Source organism: Mytilus edulis, chromosome 8, assembly GCF_963676685.1.
Source record: "Mytilus edulis chromosome 8, xbMytEdul2.2, whole genome shotgun sequence".
Lineage (NCBI taxonomy): Eukaryota > Metazoa > Mollusca > Bivalvia > Mytilida > Mytilidae > Mytilus > Mytilus edulis.
In genome coordinates, this window is record NC_092351.1 from 29236267 (window position 1) to 29256319 (window position 20053).

A 20053-nucleotide genomic window follows, 5' to 3' on the forward strand; every position below is an offset into this window, starting at 1 on the left:
TTTTGTAGTTATAGTGTTTGAGATAGCTAATGGCCATATGCCCTATTTTTACATTTTGCATTATACTACCTGCTTGAGATCGTTCTGTTTGTAGAAATGATTTTAGATTGCACCTTCATGAGGATATTTTGAAGATAAAATAAGGACTTGCTTACATTTAGTAGTCTGCACAGTAAAGTGGTAGAATCTGTTACTCTTATGATTTTATATTATTAGGGATGCTGAGTGAAATGAACTGAAGGGAAATTTACACAAGACATATTTAATCAAGATGTGGTTTATAAAAATATATTAAAATGGGCACTACCAATGTAAATGCATACAAAATTGATTTTTCACGGTGGTTATGTTTTTTAGACGGAGACAGTCCAATTGCCATGATAGAACCAGAACTCTTGTTAGGAAAACATACAAAATAAAAAAAAAATGTTATGTATTTTGTATAAACAAATACAACACTGACTTCGAAATATTCTACAACCAGATTGTATACTTTTTATGGTCATTTATTATTCATACATTATTGAAAGCATTTAAAAAAAATCAGTGATTTAAACACTTTAATGTGTGGTGTAATAAAATTAGTAAACAAACAATGATGTTGTAAACAAACAATGATGTTCAATGTTAATTGAGGAATGATACCAAGCATGAATTAAGGAATGAAAGTTCATCAGCAGATAAACAAAGGCAAAGTAAAATTTATAACATATTGAATCTTTTACATATCAACATACGGTATTTTTACTTTTAATTTTCGTAGGTGATGATCCTTGGAAGATTACAAATAGAGGCGAAAACAAAATGACAGACATTCAAACACAAAAGTCGTAAACAAACTGAAAACACCATACTAAAAATAAAAATAGATCAACTGTCAAACAGCTGCACACTACACACAGCAAAGAAAACTTAAGACTGAGCAACACGAACCCCACCAAAAAATGGTAGTGATTTTAGTTTTTCCAGAAGAGTAAGCAGATCCTGCTTCACATACGACACCCGTTTTTTTAGTACAAACTTAGTAATAGTTTCAATTCAGAAGGTCACATTAAAAATTAGGTACAGATTGAGATAGGTCAAACAACCTTGAAAGTTTCAAAATACAGAAATACCTGATTGTCAATTCGACAGCTCATATCTTGCTTCTGCTTTTGCAGTTTCATTTTATTGTTTTCAGTTTCCATTTATCCTTAAGGAAAGAAAAACAATACAATGGGATTCAGTTCTAAAATTGGACTAACAGTGTTCAAGGACTATAGCTCCTTTAAGGAACCAACTGAACGTTAGAATCATCCTAGCACTGTTATAGATTCAGTACTAGTGTTGCTGAGAATTTTCATTGAAATATACTATTTAAATTTATCTTTGAAATTGGTCATAAACTTCATTTAGTAGTCAGCACTTCGGTGTTGACTTGAGTTATCATTGATATGTTCATAATTAAAAAATAACTGTTAACAAAACTTTGAATTTTTGAAAAACTAAGGCTTTTCTACCTCAGGAATAGATTACCTAAGCTGTATTTGGCAAAACGTTTAGGAATTTTTGGTCCTCAATGCTCTTCAACTTTGTACCTCTATTAGGCCTTTAAAACTTTTTTTTGATTCAAGCGTCACTGATGAGTCTTTTTTAGACGAAACGCGCGTCTGGCTTAAATGTAAAATTTTGATCCTGATATCTATGATGAGTTTCTTATTAAATGTTAGAGCTATCTTTCCAGATGAAGTAGACTGATGATTTCAATAAATTGTCATTTTCATAGAACTTACATTTCTGACAATCACAATGAAATCCATTAAGAGTCACGTCTTAGTCATTACATCTGAACGGACGTGCTGTGCCAGCTCTCCTTTACCCGCTATCTTCGATGAGGGTTTACAGTTAGATGATCAAAATCTTACTACTTTAGATGACAGAAACCAACCCAACACCGTACAGTAAACGTAGTAGTTGGCGTATACCCGCGTTAACATGCACTCCAAAACCCATTGTATCATGGAAGAGTGTTATGCCGATTAACGTCCGAGGGCTGTATCCTAGGTGTTAGATGATTGACCTTCATTTCACTGCCTCGCGGCTTTGGTCCTGATAACGCGTCCTGTCATCTTTAATACTACGTTCAAGACTCATCTACCAGTACTCCATCATCGAGGTTAGCGGACTGTCTTACCGTGCGAGGGCTGTATAGCCAGTCAAGGTCGTTAAACACTTCCATTTGTTGTACATTTCTGACCATCTTAGCTCTATTCATATTCTTTTAATCTCTCATATAAATTTCTAGCTGATTAACAAAAACTATAAAATTGAAAGATTTGTCATCATGGCAAAATGCTCAATCCAAGAGCAAAAATCGTCCATTCGTAAATTTCAAGGACGCAATCATGACTTGGATGACCATTACGGAATACCCGTTGCACAGATACAACAGATATGTTCAAATTTATGTAACTACAATATTCCTGCCCGCTCCTTTTGCTCTAATATGATCTACCGAATTAGACATCACTGGGTTTGTACTAGCATGAACAACACGACGAATGGCACATGTTGGCCATGACCTGCTTACCCCTCTACAGGACCTAAATCATCCTCAAGTTTTGCTTTGTCTTTTGATTCTACATTTTGTTTTGTGCACAATTTGTTTGTCTTTTGCTATTGTAGTTTAGGCGTTAATTTGTCAGTTTATTTTCGACTTATGAATTGAATATCGCTTTGGTATACTTTGTCTCCCTTTTTGAGTTGTAATATCGGATTTGTGGAACAAAATGTGTAGGATTTATAAAATGTGTTTTTCTCGTTTCTTATGAATATTTGGGTACATTTATTAAAAAAATAGAATCCTACAACGTCTTTATGTTCGTGAGACAGTCTGAATGTTCACATGGTCTAAGTATTATTTCGCTTAGTCAATATGTCAAATACTGTATCGGACAACTCTATATTTGGTGTTTGAATCAATTGAACTGACATGTCAGCCTAGCATGATTCAACTGACCTAAACCAAATGGTATGGTTCATTGTTCAACATTTAGATTTTGCGGTCTGGCAAATATCTCTGATACTGTTAGCCAAAAGTGAAATCACAAGAAATAAATATTAAGATACATAAGAAAATGCCTGTACCAAGTCAGGAATATGACAGTTATTCGTTTGATGTGTTTGCTATTTGATTAGGGACTTTCTCGGAGTTCAGTATTTTTGTGAATTTTCTTTTTCATTTTTCTTTTTCATCTTTTGTATAGAATATGTCTTTTCTGTTGCTAATGATATCATGACTTGATTGTTGTAAGTTCATTTTAGTTACAACAATACAAAGTAGACGTGTATTACACATTATATAAAAGTAAACCAGATAACATACTTGTATGTATCCGTCATAACTTGATTACAAGTCATACTGCCTTAGCATACCAACTAGACAACTCAATGAACACATTCTTTAAAACATACATGCCTTCATTCGCAAAAATATTTATAATAAACTGTTTGTTTGTTTTTGTTATTAAAAAACATTTCCATACCATTTATATAATAAACAGTTTATTTTTTTTCACCATTTACATTTTTTTAAACGTGCCAAAGGGGAAAATTGTAAATATTGTTATTGTTATTGTTATCGAAGATTTTGCAGTACTATACTTTGAGATTGAAGAAAAAAGTAAAACAAAAACAAAGAAACATATTAATACACGTTGAATCCTTGTTCTATAAATATCACATCACAGATCTATTTTCATCTTCGTACTAAAAATATAGCACACGTGATTTATTTCCCTGTACACATCTATAAATATAGTTTCTCATTTTGTGTACAACAAAATTTGATGAGACAATGAGTTTTCGGAGATTGACGCCACACAGAAGAAGGAATTCAAACAGGTAAACAAATTTATTGAAAGATTCAACATATTAACATGGTTAATGAGTTACCTGTAAGGAGATTTTGACTGGAGTGTTTACATAGAAGATCATAGAAGCACACCTGTGAAATGTTTGACAAATTTATAAATTTCTTCATCTTTCATATGTTATTACGTGAAGAATAAACTATGTGTTATAATGTTCAAAGCTTATTGCTTTTGATCAAATGCATATCACTGTTTACAATTTAGTTTAGAAGGAGGTCAAGTGAGTTGTAAAAATTTGGGTAATGAGTTATATAGATACGGCAATTTTAACAAATTTATATGTATGAAAGTCCTAATTTCTATCTTCAAACTAAAGTCTGTTATGTGTTTTACATTTATCGTTAATAAAATCATTGGTACAACTTGATAATATTAAAGAATTTATTAGAGAAATCCAGAGGCAAATACCTAACATTCTTCAACATTACGATGTTCATTAAAAATGCAAAATATAAGATAAAACGAAACTAAGTTGCAGAGCAATGCTTATACAAGAAAATTCGGCGTAAAAGTCAATGAGTTCACAATCAAACACAAAAAAAGATACTAAAAACGCAAACATTCGGTTTACCACATAGACAATAGGTTCATTGCCTGACATGCATAAATAAAGATATTGCAATTGATATTTCATAGTGTGTCTTTCTATGCTAATTTAAAAATGATACAGTATTGTTTTAGGATGAAAGTTGGAACCTATTAAAACGTTTAAATCCGCTGCAATTATGGTGCACTTGTTTTTAGTCAGAAACCTAATCTTAACATGCTTAAATAGTTGTCGTTTGTTGATCATGTTGATGGTTCATGAGTGTTTCTCGTTTCTCTTTTTTTCTTTTTCTTTTTTTATAGATTCGACCGTTTGTTTTACCGCTTGAATGGTTTTACACAATTAATTTTGGGGCAATTTATAGCTTTTTGTTAGAGTTGAACGAAGGCTCGTGTTGAAGACCACACTTTGACCTTTAATTAGGAGATAACTGTATTGTATTTTAAGCTCCGACTGCATCAATTGTTGATTTGATGATCGCAAATTAAGTTAACTGGCGATGCGTTAAATCACCAATTGATGCCGTCGGAGCTTAAAATACAATATTGTTATCTTCATTCTAATGAAACTGACAGAAAACAACGCCAAAACATAAATTTAAATCTGGCATATGTCATCTGCGCTTGCGTGTACTATTCATAGCATCATTTGTGAATTGATGCCATGATAATTGGTGTTAACTCATTGGCAATTATATCACATCTTCTTATAGCCATATAATATCTATACATATCGTTTATACTTAATGGTTTTTGGTATTATTGTATCATCTTGTGTTGATGTGAGTATGACTGAGGCATAAGATCATTTTTATATACTGTTTTCTTCAAGCGTATCAGTGTATTTCCATTTGTCGATATTCCACCAGACCCCATGCTTAGTATTAGTTATTAAACTGTAGAAATACCAAGTATTACTTAACCGCAGAACAGATCACGCCTTCGAGTTTTTATGTCTTTTGTAGACGAAACGTGTGTCTGGCACAGATATAAAACTTCAATCCTGGTATCTATGATTAGTTTATTTACAACCACTATGTCGATGCCACTGCTGTTGGTAATAACCAACCTAGTAGTCAGCTCTTCTGTGTCGACATGAGTTATCATTGATATGTTCATAATTATAAATGAACTGTCTACAAAACTTTTTAGATACTAAGGCTTTTCTACTTCAGGAATAGATACTTTACCTGTATTTGGGAAAAAGTTTCAGGAATTTTTGGTCCTCAATGCTCTAGATCTTCAACTTCTTACTTTGTTTGGCCTTTTTAACAATATTTGATTCAAGCGTCACTGAAGAGTCTTTTGTACTCAAAAGGCGCGTCTGGAGCAAATATAACATTTCAATCCTGGTATCTATGATTAGTTTATTTACAACTAATGGGTCTATGCCACTGCTGGTGGAGTTTTAATGCCCCCGGGTATCACCAGCCCAGTAGCAAGCACTTCTGTGTTGACTTTAGTTACAATTGATATGCTTATAGTTATAAATTAACTGTTTACAAAATATTGAATTTTTGAAATACTAAGGCTTTCCTTCCTGATTAGTAGCTGTATTTGGCAAAGGTTTTAGGAAATTTTGGTCCAGTTTACCCATCAATATGCGTAAGTGATTAAAATTGTCAGGTATTCACATTAATGCACTCCATCTAAAACTTGTAAAACTATTACCCTGTATATGTACAATTTTTCTCAATGTCGGTAGTGTATACCTTCATAATGTTTACACCTTTGTAGGATAGAGATAAAGGATACAGCAGATACACATAAGTCGGTCTCATATCTTGACTTACATCTAGAAATTGACAGTGAGGGTCGGTTGAAAACTAAATTTTACGACAAAAGAGCTGATTTCAGCTTCCCAATTGTGATCTTTCCATTTCTTAGTAGCAACATTCCAGCAGCGCCTGCATACAGAGTATACATCTCCAAATTGATACGATATTCCCGGGCTTGTACTTCCTATCATGATTTCCTTGATAGAGGGTTGCTGCTCACAAGGAAACTATTAAACCGAGAGTTCCAAATGGTGAAATTGAAATCATCCCTTCGTAAATTTTACGGATGAACACCCTCGCGAGGTGGTTGACCGTTATGGAATAACCGTTTCACAGATGAAATCAAATGTGTTACTTGCGATGTAACTACAATCCCCTTCCCTTTTCATGAATGTGACCCACCAAATTAGACTATTTACCGGATTTGTAATAACATGAGCAACACGACGGGTGCCACATGTGGAACACGATCCGTTTACCCTTCCGGAGCACATGAGATCACCCGTAGTTTTGGTGGGGTTCGTGTTGCTTATATTTTAGTTTTCTATGTTGTGTCATGTATTCCATTGTTTGTCTGTTTGTCTTTTTTATTTTTAGCAAGGCGTTGTCAGTATATTTTCGATTTATGAGTTTGACTGTCCCTCTGGTATCTTTCGTCCCTCTTTTACAGTTTTTTTGGCTTGTGATAGAGTGTTCCTATTATGACATTATACTAATGTCCTATTTCTGTGTCATTTTGTTTTCTTGTGGAGAGTAATCTCATTGGCAATAATACCAAATCTTCTTATTCATATAACACATGTCTATTTAAGTTCATTTCTTGTAGAAAACTAGAAATTCCGTCCACTGAAAATGAAGTATGTGCAGAACTTAATTATGATACCGTTAAAAATGCAATTATCGATGTCGAAAATGGTTTAAACGAATTACGGAAGAAAGTGAAGGCTACAAAAAAGGCCAGAGAACAAAACCGGAGAAACAATTTTGAAGATACTAAACAATTTTTATTAGACGACATTCACAGTAAAATTAACTCTCTTAATTCAGTAAGTCTCCTTTCTATGATATTATTTAATGTTATTATTTTATGTTATTATTTTACTATAAATGATTTAAAAGATACATTACCGAAAGCGTGCTTATTCAAAAACCTACCCACATATATCCAAATGCCGTCAATGCATCAAGATTTTGAACTTTAAAAGAAATGACATATATCATAATGTAAACACTAATTGTCATATTAAAACAGAGATGCAGTGGGTATTGTGCTCGTTTGAACATAAAAAAAAATATATAAAATAAAGAACCAACTTCTTATTTCATGGAAAAGGCATGAATTTATAGTATACAAATAAAACAAAAACACGATATTTGAGAATATAAAAGTATAAGTTGATAGAAAAGACAAAACTCGAAAATTTAACGACAACAAAAATTGCACTTAAAACAACATTAAGCATTGAACAAAAATTGATACAATTATTAACACCAGACTCAAAAAAAGATTCAGGTGATTGGAAAGTGAAAGTATTGTCAGCTCCAATTAAGAATATATCCATGTTGTTCAGGAGGAGTGAAAGGTCGATGATTTATTATTGTCCATGACAAATAAAATTCACAAATGCAATGACATTAATGAAGGTCAAACATTAACATGTCAGCATACACAATGTGGAACTGTTAAGTTGAATAACAATTCTTTAGGAAATAAAAATGATAAAACCCTTTCGCAATTAGAGAGGTAACGATTTTCATGCGTCGGGGTAACAAAAAGAAATTATAGTGAACGGAGTATTTATATTTATAATTTTTTATTTGTTCAAGAAGTGTAATGTCTACTATCAGCGAGTATTATACATTTTGATTATCAATTTAATTCGTATAATGTGTAATTATTGTAGGCTTTTCACGTATCATTTAGTGAAATATCGCAACTGGAGGAAACGTTTAGGAAATTAGAAGAAGAAAACAGAGTTTTGAAAAAAGAACAGTCAAACCACGAGAGGAAGATTAAAGACTTAACCTTTTCGTTGGAAGAACGAGACAAAAAATTGAAAGATGTAGAATTTAAACTTTCACAAGGAAAAGCATTCGATTCTACACAGGAAAGGTACCTAATGTAAAAACATTTATCTAGACTAAGTATTCAGTCCTCCAATATTTATGATTTTTCAAAGGTACACAACGAGAAACCAAGACGACCATTATAATAAACAGCTGCGCCATGAGCGCATGGTGCCCGTCGTCTTGTGTGAAAGTTTTATGCAATAATCATAAATAGTTTCTGAGAAAGTTTTAAGGAATAACCATATATTTTTTTTGAGATACGGAGGGACGTATGAAACCTCCCCCTCTTTTTCCTTAAAAAAAACTAAATATCACTAAAATAAAATTTTGAATCAAAACCAAAAAGTATACAGATCTTTAGATTAGTATAACAAAGAAGTGTATAAAGTTTTAAGCAATAATCATAAATTGTTTTTGAGATACGGCGCAACATGTAAAAAAACCCTCCTTCTTTTTTACAAAATACTAAATAACTGAAAAATAAAATTTTGAATCATCACCAAAAAGTATACAGATGTTTAGATTAATATAACAAAGAAGTGTGTAAAGTTTTAAGCAATAATCATAAATCGTTTTTGAGATACGGCGCGACATGTAAAACCCCCTCTCCCTTTTTTACAAAATACTCAATAACTCAAATATGAAATATTGAATCATCACCAAAAAGTATACAGATCTTAAGATTAATATAACTAAGAATTGTGTAAAGTTTTAAGCAATAATCAAAAATCTTTTTTGATATACGGTGCGACATGTGAAAAAACAACCCCCTGTTTTAGTTACAAAGTGCCGTAACTCAAAAAGTTTTAATCTTATTTTCACCGGACACCGGACATTTGTATATTATAATACGTCCCGTCAAAATTTTGACGGGCGTATAAAAAACAAAAGTCATTCATTTGTGATGGCAACGGTAAGCAGTCGTTTTCCAGGTACATTTAACAGCCTTTAAAACAACCCGTTAAAATGTTTAAATATTTTATTATATAGTCCATGGATAGTTGTCTCACTGGTAATCAAATCAATTTACACCAGACTTTTTTATTTTTGTTTTCTCTAACAACAAATGTATTTCGTAATTTCAAAACCGTCTTTCATGATTGTCTAGTTACTAATATCTGTATTGTTCACTTATTTTTTGTCTTCACTCATATAATTCATTGACACTCATTTTTTTATATATCTTTCATATGATGCAACCATTGATGTTTTCATTTTATTCACAGCAAATCAGAAGAAGATTACAACATGTTAAAAAGAGAGCAGTTGGAACAAACCATGAGATTAAAAGATTTAACATGTTTATTGGAAGAGCGAGACAAAGCATTAATGAAAAAAGATGTTGAAATTAAACTCTTACAAGAAAGTGTATCACATTCAACAAAGGAAAGGTAATGTCTAATGTACTGTTGTTGTACTCAGTCCTTACCATATTTATCAATGAGTATTACCAATCTTATTTCAACTGATCGGGCGGAGCTTACGTTTTAATTTGCATAATGACAGTCTATTTGAAGATGTGTGTGATAAGAATGATTGCCGTTATAATTATTACTGATTTCTAATCATCTATCAGTGTCATCATAGGAATTTACAAAAAAATACTGGACACTTCATTGATGAGTTTGCCCTAAAACACCTATCTATAGATGATTGGTTTATCATGAGCGAACCGATAAAACTCCGCCCAGTCAAGTAAAATAAATCTAGTAATAGTACTGTAATATAAGACTTCTTAACTTCATATCATTTGTATAAAACTTTTTTTTTTATCGGATATTTATTTTTACTATCAGAGTTGAACCTATAAGACTTCGTATGTACATATAATTTGCATTCAACGTTTGTTTTATCGGATATCTTATTTTAACTAGCAATGTTGAATATAATTAGCACTCAACTTTTTTTTATATCAGATATTGACAGTAAAAAAAGAAATCCGATAAAAAACGTTGAATGCAAATGTTATGAACCTACACAGTCTATATTATAGGATTAATCATTAAGTTGCTGCAAATGATCTGGTAAGCGTATATTTCATATCATTTTACTGATACACCGCTTTTACTTGTTGTTAACAGCATATTCCTCATCGTTCTGTTTTCAAAACCCTGCAATCTTCTTATTACTATATTCAGTATAGATGAACAAAAATTTACATATACAGGCTGTTTCTGATCGTAGAACATCAAAACTTTTGTGAAAAATGTTCCGCTTGACCAACTTATTAAAATATCAAAGCTGTCAAAAGGAATACTTGCAAAAAAAAAAAATCTTCTGTAATTCTACCATTTTCAAGATAAAGCATAAGTGAGGATTTTAAAATTAAGATCGTTGTTTTTAACAAAAATCATTCCAAATGATCCATTTTTTTAATTCCTTTATTGTATTTTTATGTCTATAATTGCGTCTATCAGCCGTTAATTTCTTTGTGTTCAAATCTTACAACTGATAAGAGACTTATACGGTTGTTTCTTGAAAAGTAATCTCATTTTCCGTATACAATATGTTTGTAGTCATTCAGTCGAGGATTATGTCAGACAATGGGCTAAGCGTTAGAAGGAAGACGTTGACACTCTTTCCGAATGAATTAAGGCAGTGAGGTCGTTGATACAAATCAGAATTAGAAACTTAATGGGTCTATCAATGCCCATGCTACGTCAATCTTTAAAGACCCTTATGTTGCGAAACACTTATTCTACCTTCCTGACGAATATGTTGTTGTCCCCGCAGATAAAACCCCAAACAACATCGTTTTTGTGTGTAAAACTCATTAAAATTAACTGCTTGATAAACGAATTAGGTATTTACAATTCACTTGGAAACCCAACATATACCCTCACGACACTTACCAAAGAGGAAATCTTGGATAATCATAGGTCTGTTCTATGTTCCTTTGGAATTTCATCCAAAGATGATGAATTGGATCTTCCATCACTGTATTGGATACCTAAACTACATAAGTATCATTATAAACACCGGTATATTGCTGTGTCTTCCAAGTGCTCCACGCAACCTCTTTCTAAATTATTAACATCTATTTTATCAACAATCAAAAAACGAGCTTCAAAGTTATTGTGAAACTGCCTTTTCTAGAGGTGACGTGAATCAGATGTGGATACTTAAAAATTCCAAAGATCTTTTAGAGTACATACAATCTTACTCTCTTTCATCTTGTAATAGTATTAAAACATTTGACTTTTCTACACTTTATACAAGTATTCCACATTCCAAACTAAAAGACAAATTGAAAGAGTCGGTATTGCTTTGTTTCATAAAAAAGAATGGCCAACAAAGATACAAGTATCTTGTCTTAGGAAGGGATAAATCCTACTTTGTAAAGGATCACTCTGATTCAAACAAAAAATTCTCTGAAACTGACATTATGAAAATTCTTGATTTCTTGATTGACAACATATTTATTACGTTTGGAGGACGTTTTTTTTCAACAGACTATCGGCATTCCAATTGGAACGAATTGTGCCCCTTTTTGCCGACTTGTTTCTTTATTATTATGAGGCTGACTTCATACAGGAACTTCTTAGGAAGAAAGATAAGAAGTTAGCAATATCATTTAACTTTACTTTCCGCTATATATATGATGTTCTTTCACTAAACAATTCAAATTTGGTGACTACGTCGAACGTATCTATCCCATTGAACTAGAGATAAAGGATACAACATATACAATTAAGTCGGTCTCATATCTGGACTTACATCTAGAAATTGACAATGAGGGTCGATTGAAAACAAAACTTTACGACAAAAAAGATGATTTTAGTTTTCCAATTGTGAACTTTCCATTTCTTAGTAGCAACATTCCAACAGCACCTGCATACGTTGTATATATCTCCCAATTGATACGATATTCCCGTGCTTGCATTTCCTATCATGATTTTTTTTTGATAGAGGGTTGTTGCTCACAAGGAAGCTATTTAATCAAGAGTTCCAAATGGTGAAGTTGAAATCATCTCTTCGTAAATTTTACGGACGCCATCACGAGTTGGTTGACCGTTATGGAATAACCGTTTCACAAATGATATCGGATATGTTCCTTACGTCGTAACTACAATCCCCTTCCTTTTCATGAATTTGACCGACCGAATTAGACTATTTACCAGATTTGTTATCTCATAAGCAACACGACGGGTGCCACATGTGGAGCAGGATCTGCTTACCCTTCCGGAGCACCTGAGATAACCCCTAGTATTTGGTGGGGTTCGTGTTGTTTATTATTTAGTTTTCTATGTTGTGTCATGTGTATTATTGTTTGTCTGTTTGTCCTTCTCATTTTTGTCATGGCATTGTCAGTTTATTTTCGATTTACGAGTTTGACTATCTCTCTGGTATCTTTCGTCCCTCTTTCATATAATTTGACTAAAAATATCATGTTAATTTTTAATATAACACTTTCAAAGGGAATATAGTTCTGAAATTTCCATAAATGTATGATTATTTAAAATCTCTTCTCCCCAATTTACATCTTAAAAGAATGAAAACCAACACTTTATACAGTTCATATACGCCCAATGCACTTTCTTGATTTATCAGAATATTGGAGCCGAAGCTATATAATGACCAACACAATTGAAGACATATATGACCACGTGGACCTCGGGTACGTAATGCTCTTCAACGTCGTAATGTGACTTCACCTTTATAACTTTTTTTATATTTGAGCATTTCTGAGTCGTTTGTAGACGACAAACTCGTTTGGAGTATAAAAATGTTAATCCTACTATTTTTAAATTTTTTTTTTTTAATAATTAAATCATCTTTATTGCCCTAAATGCTGTTTAAAAATTTGCCTAGCTTACAACATTAGGCTAAGTATCCCTGTGTATCAGTAATTATACACCCAGGGAGAATCCCTGTGTATCAGTAATTATACACCCAGGGAGAATATATAATAAAATATTATAAAATGTTAGTATTACATGATACCTAATTTAAATTAACATCAATATAAACTGATTGATTCATTAATAATAATTTCTTTTTTTTGTCTGCTTACAAATCGGGAAAATAACGGATCGACACGTATCGTTTTGTGATAATTATGTGTGTTTACTTTCTCACAGGTTACCTGTGTATTGGAATTACTTTAATATTCTTTTATGATTTGGATGATTTAATCCTACTTTTTATGATGAGTTAATATACACAAATAATTAGACAGTCTGTCCCTGCTCGATCGCTTGTTTCCGTCTTTAATTGCCTCAGTTTTATGAAATCGTGTGATGAGGATCTTGAGTCGGTAGACTTTCAGCAGTACCAAGATATTAGAATGAACTTTTATGGGTAAAAATAACATATAAATTGTATAAAATCAAAACTTTTAAGCTGACCTTTTAAAATATTGTTCTATGTTTTCTTCTGTTTTAAGCACCAAAACAGCCGATGGTATAGTTGATATATCGGCAAACATTGATTTGTCGGACCCTAATAGACCAATGAAAATAGCAGAAAAGCTCTCAGAGATGTTTGATTATGAATGGCCGAAAAGTATTGAAGCCTTAGCAGATTTTGGTTTGGAGGAAAAGGAGTGTGTCAATATATTATTGCATTTTTTGACAGTAAGTAGTTTCATATTAAGTAATCCACGAAAACTCAAATTCGAGGTTTTTTTTATCAATGCGTCGATATTTAGTAATTATAGTCTTTAACTGCATAAAAACGGATTAATGCAAAACGTATCAATCCATAAATATAAGAAACATTTGAGGAAAACCCACAATTAAAGAGACCTAGCAGTTCATTATCTGTGCTGATAATGATCTAAGTAAAATACCCAACCCTCTAATGAATATGTTTTGATTTCATTGATAGTTGAACAGGGTGATGTAATATGAACTAAGGATTTTCTTATCCAAGGGATAGATTACCTTGGCCGTATTTGGCACAACTTTTTGGAACTTTGATCATCAATGCTCTTCAACTTTGTGCTTGTTTGGCTTTATAACTTTTTTGATATGAGCGTCACTGTTGAGTCTTATGAAGACAAAACGCGCTTCTGGCGGAGTGAATTATAATCCTGGTACCTTTGATAACTATTGACAAATTTTTAAAAAGGCAACACTAAAAGTTTCTTTTAAATTTTCAAGTTTTACTGATTTAAGTGTTAGTATGGATTGAAATAATTGTTTTCAAGAAGAAAAACTAAAAAAAAAAAAACATTCATGGAGTTTAAATTTCACTTAAAGAATTTCGTGCGATTTACAAATAATCCAGTTATGTTCAACTATTTATGGAAAACAGTTGTTAATTTTCTTGACCGAAAAAGCCATTGTAAGCATAAATTGTAGTTATATGAGGATAAATCATGATTTCGTCACAACAAATCACAAATGCGTGTTGCGTTTTTAAAGTCCATCTGTAAATAATATAAATAAGAATATATGGTATGAATGCCAAAGAGACAACTCTCCTGTCACAATGTATAAAAGGTAAACAACAAAGTATAGGTCATTTGTGATATCAATTTCATGGCAATAACATGACTGTTTAAAAGGGCATATTTCAGCTTAAATGCAAAAAAAAAAAAAAAAAAACAACAAAAAAACACAACTTTTGTAAGAATTAAATTTGAAGGAATGACTTACGCAAATATGTTTACCAACATTTACATCTGTATTGACCTTTTGAAGATTTATTTCGATGAGGTCTTCTAATATCACGATCATTATGACTTACAGTAAGATTTTACAATCCCTTGGTAATGTCCTATTTTTTTTTATTGAAATGTTCATGAAAGAATAAAGGTTTCATATGTTTCTGGTCAAACATTTTGTTTTAAAGAGAGATTCATATTATGCATTGGTTTTTGATTATTCGTTAATTTTAGTGAGATGAATTAGTAATTGTGTCTCCAACATGTCTCTAATCCTTATATGGTTAGTTCAAGGGCGGACCCAGTCATTTTACAAAGGGGGTTTCAACCGAGGTTAAAAGATTGAGTGATGAACCATTTATATGTCCCGTTAAAAAACATTGACCCCATTTTGGATCCACCACTATTGTTCATTTACATGATATAGTGTTGGATTTATATATTTTAAGGATACATACGAGGAATGTGGAAGGATCGTATCAGATTTAGATCATCATTTAAAACAAGCTCTGATTGTTCCGGATTGTGTAGGAGACGGAGAGAAGGTAAATTAAGTTAAAGATTTTGTGCACAATGTATGAATATACACATATTGTTGTTTTTGTTTTAATAAACCATGGACTCAGCAAAAGAACTGGTGTTTGATACTTAAAAAATATGATACCCAAATACATTAAAGATAATTGTTGCTCTTGCATAGATTAACGAAGATTATGTAGATTAAAAGTGAAAGTAAGATATTTTTTGTAAAATTTTACATTTAAGTGATGTTAAGTTTATCTGAAAGTTAATTTTCTATTTTCCATGTAGCCTCCAAATCAAGTTGTTCCTGCTGAAATGTTACAAACATTAAAGAACTTGAGACTGCAGTTGACAGAAACCAACCTTGAAATATTACAAAAGGTAACTACAATTTGTTTTAACTTCACATGCAACTTGAATCTTTCCGTTTCTTATGATAAATGATTGGTGTTTATCAACAATTGAAAATGGCATACTAGTAATTGAATGGCAAATTTGATTGCTAAACTGAAACATGATTAATGGTGAAATATGTAAAATGTATTCATTTTCTATTAAAAGTAAATCGTGTATCAACATGAGCAAAACGTAAATTTAGTTGTTTAGTGCATACATAGATAGACAATAAATGAATACGAACCTAAATATGTGAAAAGTAAATAATAAAGACAAACCAAAAAAAAAATGATCTTATGGGGGACTTAAATGATGAGAATAAAAGGTGATGGGGGACTAACGTCAAACGAGTAACAAAATTGAGCACAATTGGATTTGTCTCCATTCGTTACCTACAAAACTCTTCCTGTTTTGAAACTGTTGTCGGATCCTTTGGTTTATCGGATTTATACACACTTTCAAAAAAGGCAATGCTTAAATTCATTGGCTGGTGTAATTATTACCAGAACAGAAATAAAAACGAATGTGCTGCCAGATATGTTTAAAACAATCGGACACATGATCTGTATTTTATTCAAATTGAACAAAGCAACAACACAATGAACCCTCAAATACACCAGGAGTTTAGTATATGGTGTTCATCAACAATAACTTAGAGTTTATCCCACATATCCAGCTCATTATCGCCTAGGTTTTGAGGAAAAACGTGATTTCATTCAACAGGATCTACAAAATTATCACAATCCAATTACTTTAACGACAAACCATAGCACTAGGATGCTTAAATAAATTACCACTTAGACGATTCCTCTCTTAGTCTGTGGGACCCTCGCAAACTAGTAATGTAATAACCTCAGATACCTGCTGTATAAAGTGTGAATTTACCATTTGTATGATATTGTAGAAGCTTCGGAGTCATATGAGAAAAGCTAGGACAAACGTAACAGATGAACACATCATCGCCTGTGCTAAATACCTATCAGATTGCATAGAATATGTTTGGATGATACAGATACAAGATCCCCAAGTTTATATTGAATGGGATTTTCCGAGTGGATCGAAGATTGAATGGGATCTCTTTCGATCCTATACGAAAACGGGAGATTATATAGACTTTATTGTGTGGCCTGTTATATATGTACAAAAAGGTGGTAATTTGCTTTGTAAAGGTGTTGTGCAACCTATGTCAGGAAATAACAGGCGATAGAATGCATAATAAATGTTATTTGTTTATGTTTTTGATTTCGTTAGCCTTAAAAAGAAACATGTTTTTTTTTCTTTTGTGAAAGTGTAATTTTTGTGCAACCTCCTTCTGGAGGAACTTGCTTTCTGTTTTCATACATCGTATTTTCTCATTTTGACAGATCAAAAAATATCACAAACGTCATTTCATGAAACCTTATAAGAATTGGTACAGAGACACACAATACTATAAACATTTCAAAGATTCAATTGAAATGTATTTATCCTATAATTACTATTAATATTTCGACCGAATCACACAAAAAACTAAACAAAATAAAATATGACAAACAACTCATAACGAGGAAGTATTTTCGTTTGTAATCTACTGCAAAAGCATCCATGTTTGTTGTTGTTTCCGTAAGTGGTTCAGGTATATTAAAATTCTCACGAAAAGATATAAAAACTCTAGTACTTTAGTTCCGACTGCTTTAGCGAACAACACATCATAAATAGGAATGTCTTAGCGATGAATAGCTTTCACATGTTCTATTGGCTGTTTATGTGCAGGCAAATTATTCGTATATGTAGGGAACTAATGAAGAAAAGTTCAGAAAAGTAGACAATGTTAAATAAACTGCAGCAAATAATTCTACGTCACCCAAGAAATTCAAACGGACCTATCCTGGTAAAAAAATCAATTAAATACTAATAATAGCCTGTTTTTTTTATACTCAAACGTGTTACTGGTTTAAATCAACCTGAAACATGTTTTAGCTTAAACCATAAACATGTTAAAAGGGAGAAGAAAAAAAACAACTGTTCATGACGACCTAATCTTATAAAAGTTTAAAATCAACATGATCAAGTAAAATCTTTGTAAATTGATACGTTACTTTCTTTTTAAAACTAATCAGACATTATCTTGAAATCGAAAATTGATCTTTCCTGTTACAATTAGGAGAACACAGTGCTCATAATCTTAGTTTTTATAAATAGTAAAACTTCTGGAGATCGTTTAAAGTTAAGAACTACACATGAACTATGAAAAAAATCTCTGAATATGTTCAGATCAAGATGAAAAGAGCATTTCATTAATTTTAAACATAATATATTTACAGTATTAATCTATGAAAAAAAAGAAAGAAAAAAATGCGGTATGACTGCCAATGAGACAGCTCTCCTCAATAGACCAAATAACAACTATAGACCACCGTAAGGCCTTCAACAATAACGAAAGCCATTACCAAATAGTCAGCTAGGAAAAGCCTCGAAATAACTAATTTAAACGAGAAAAGTAACGGCTTTATTTATGTACAAAATGATGACAATTTTTTTTTAAGGTAACACTGAAAAAAAAAAACAAAAAAAAAAACGACAACCACTGAATTACAGGTTCTTGACTTGTGAAATGCAATTCTTTGTACAAAAGTGCAGAAAAAAATAGAAATCCTTCAAACTTCTATCACAATATTTACAAATCTACCGTAAAAAAAGGATAATTTTCTACAAATTTGCAGAATAAGCATAATAATTTTCCAATCACTATAAAGAGCAATATTTCTATGTAATGCGTTCTGGTTTTAAAAAGAAAAAAATGTGCATCAACTGTAACATAATAAGACATTAACAATCAAAACCAAGGAGTAAACAAAGACTCACAAAAACCAAAGGACATTTACATCAACAGTTATAAATAATAATTAAGAAACAACACAAACTCCACTAAAAACCGGGAGTGAAATCAGGTGCTATAATTCGCTCCCTTGAGTTCTTAGAAAATAAAAATGTCCATAGAGGATTTGAAACAAATTTATATAATATGTAATTCTAAAATGTTTATTAGTCTCTCTGATTATAGAAAAAAATATTGATCGATTTTGTCATTATTATCGTGTGATATCGAAGCGTTACTGATCCTCGATCTTGTCTAATCTATACTTCAACCAGTGAGTGATCATGAACATTGATGATTGGTAAAAAATAAATTGATATTTCATAGGTAATAACCAACATAATTCTTTTCATCGATCAAAATATACTTATCTGATGTAAAAATCTTAATATACACGATTAAAAGATATCTGTTAAAGGATTGACCATAAAGAATTTTGGAAACTATCCCGTGTTGGAATGTGATCTAGATTTCAATAAAAAAAAAATATAGGACTGTTTGTAGATCTGTGATTTTCATCGTGGTAAGTTTTGTTATCATTTAAATATATATGCATACATATTTCCGTCGGCCACATCGATAGATATCTCATTTTGAAAGTTCTTGTCATTCTTTTTGGAACTAAAAAAGAACTTCAGACTATTTAAAAAACAACATTCTTTACAACAAAAACAACCATATTATATTTTCTGCAAAATGTCTTTTAATCATAAAATCTTTGTTCATCCAGAATAGGTACCAGGATTATAATTTAGTACGCTAGACGCGCGTTTCGTCTACATAATACTCATCAGTGAAGTTCATATAAAAAAAATTCGAAAGCCAAACAAATACGAGTTTGAAGAGTATTGAAGATTTAAAGTGTCAAAAAGTTGTGTCAAATATGGCTAAGGCAATCTATGCCTGGGATAAGAAAATCCTTAGTTTTTTTTAAAGTATTGTAAACAGGAAATTTATAAAAATGACCACATTATTGATATTAATGTCAACACCGAAGTGCTAATTACTGAATAAGTGATACCCTCCGGGACGAAACGTACACCAGCAGTGGCATCGAACCAGTAGTGCAAATACTTATCAAAGGTACCAGGATTATAATTTAGTACGACAGACGCACGTTTCGTCTACATAATACCGGCGTCACACATCAGCGTGTAGCTCCGACGTACGCCGGGCGTGTTACAAAATCGTGTATACTGACAACACGCTAGTAATTTTGGATGCATTCAACCTGTCAATCATATCTGTAATGTGTGCACTACGAGCTTTAAGCATGTATTGGACGTACAAGAAGCGTACCTAAGCGTTTATCGGGCGTTCAAGAAACGTATGTTGGCGTATGCCTGGCGTTTGTCTAACGTAG

The 20053-nt window shown here is 31.9% G+C and overlaps 1 protein-coding gene across 1 annotated transcript; it reads left to right on the forward strand.

Moving 5' to 3' along the window:
* The first annotated feature begins 3754 nt into the window (after positions 1-3754).
* LOC139485303 (paramyosin-like) lies at positions 3755-17066 on the forward strand. The gene is made up of 8 exons (XM_071269713.1): positions 3755-3882; positions 7062-7281; positions 8140-8348; positions 9532-9696; positions 13692-13881; positions 15365-15460; positions 15726-15818; positions 16738-17066. The coding sequence occupies exons 1-8, from the start codon at positions 3836-3838 to the stop codon at positions 17038-17040; spliced, it is 1323 nt and encodes a 440-aa protein (XP_071125814.1). The 5' UTR covers positions 3755-3835; the 3' UTR covers positions 17041-17066.
* Positions 17067-20053: the final 2987 nt, after the last annotated feature.

Coding starts and splice junctions, on each gene's coding strand:
- LOC139485303 (XM_071269713.1), top strand. CDS start 3,836: ATGAGTTTTCGGAGATTGACGCCACACAGAAGAAGGAATTCAAACAG. Junction 8,349..9,531: donor TTCGATTCTACACAGGAAAG/GTACCTAATGTA, acceptor TTTTATTCACAG/CAAATCAGAAGAAGATTACA. Junction 13,882..15,364: donor TATTATTGCATTTTTTGACA/GTAAGTAGTTTC, acceptor ATATATTTTAAG/GATACATACGAGGAATGTGG.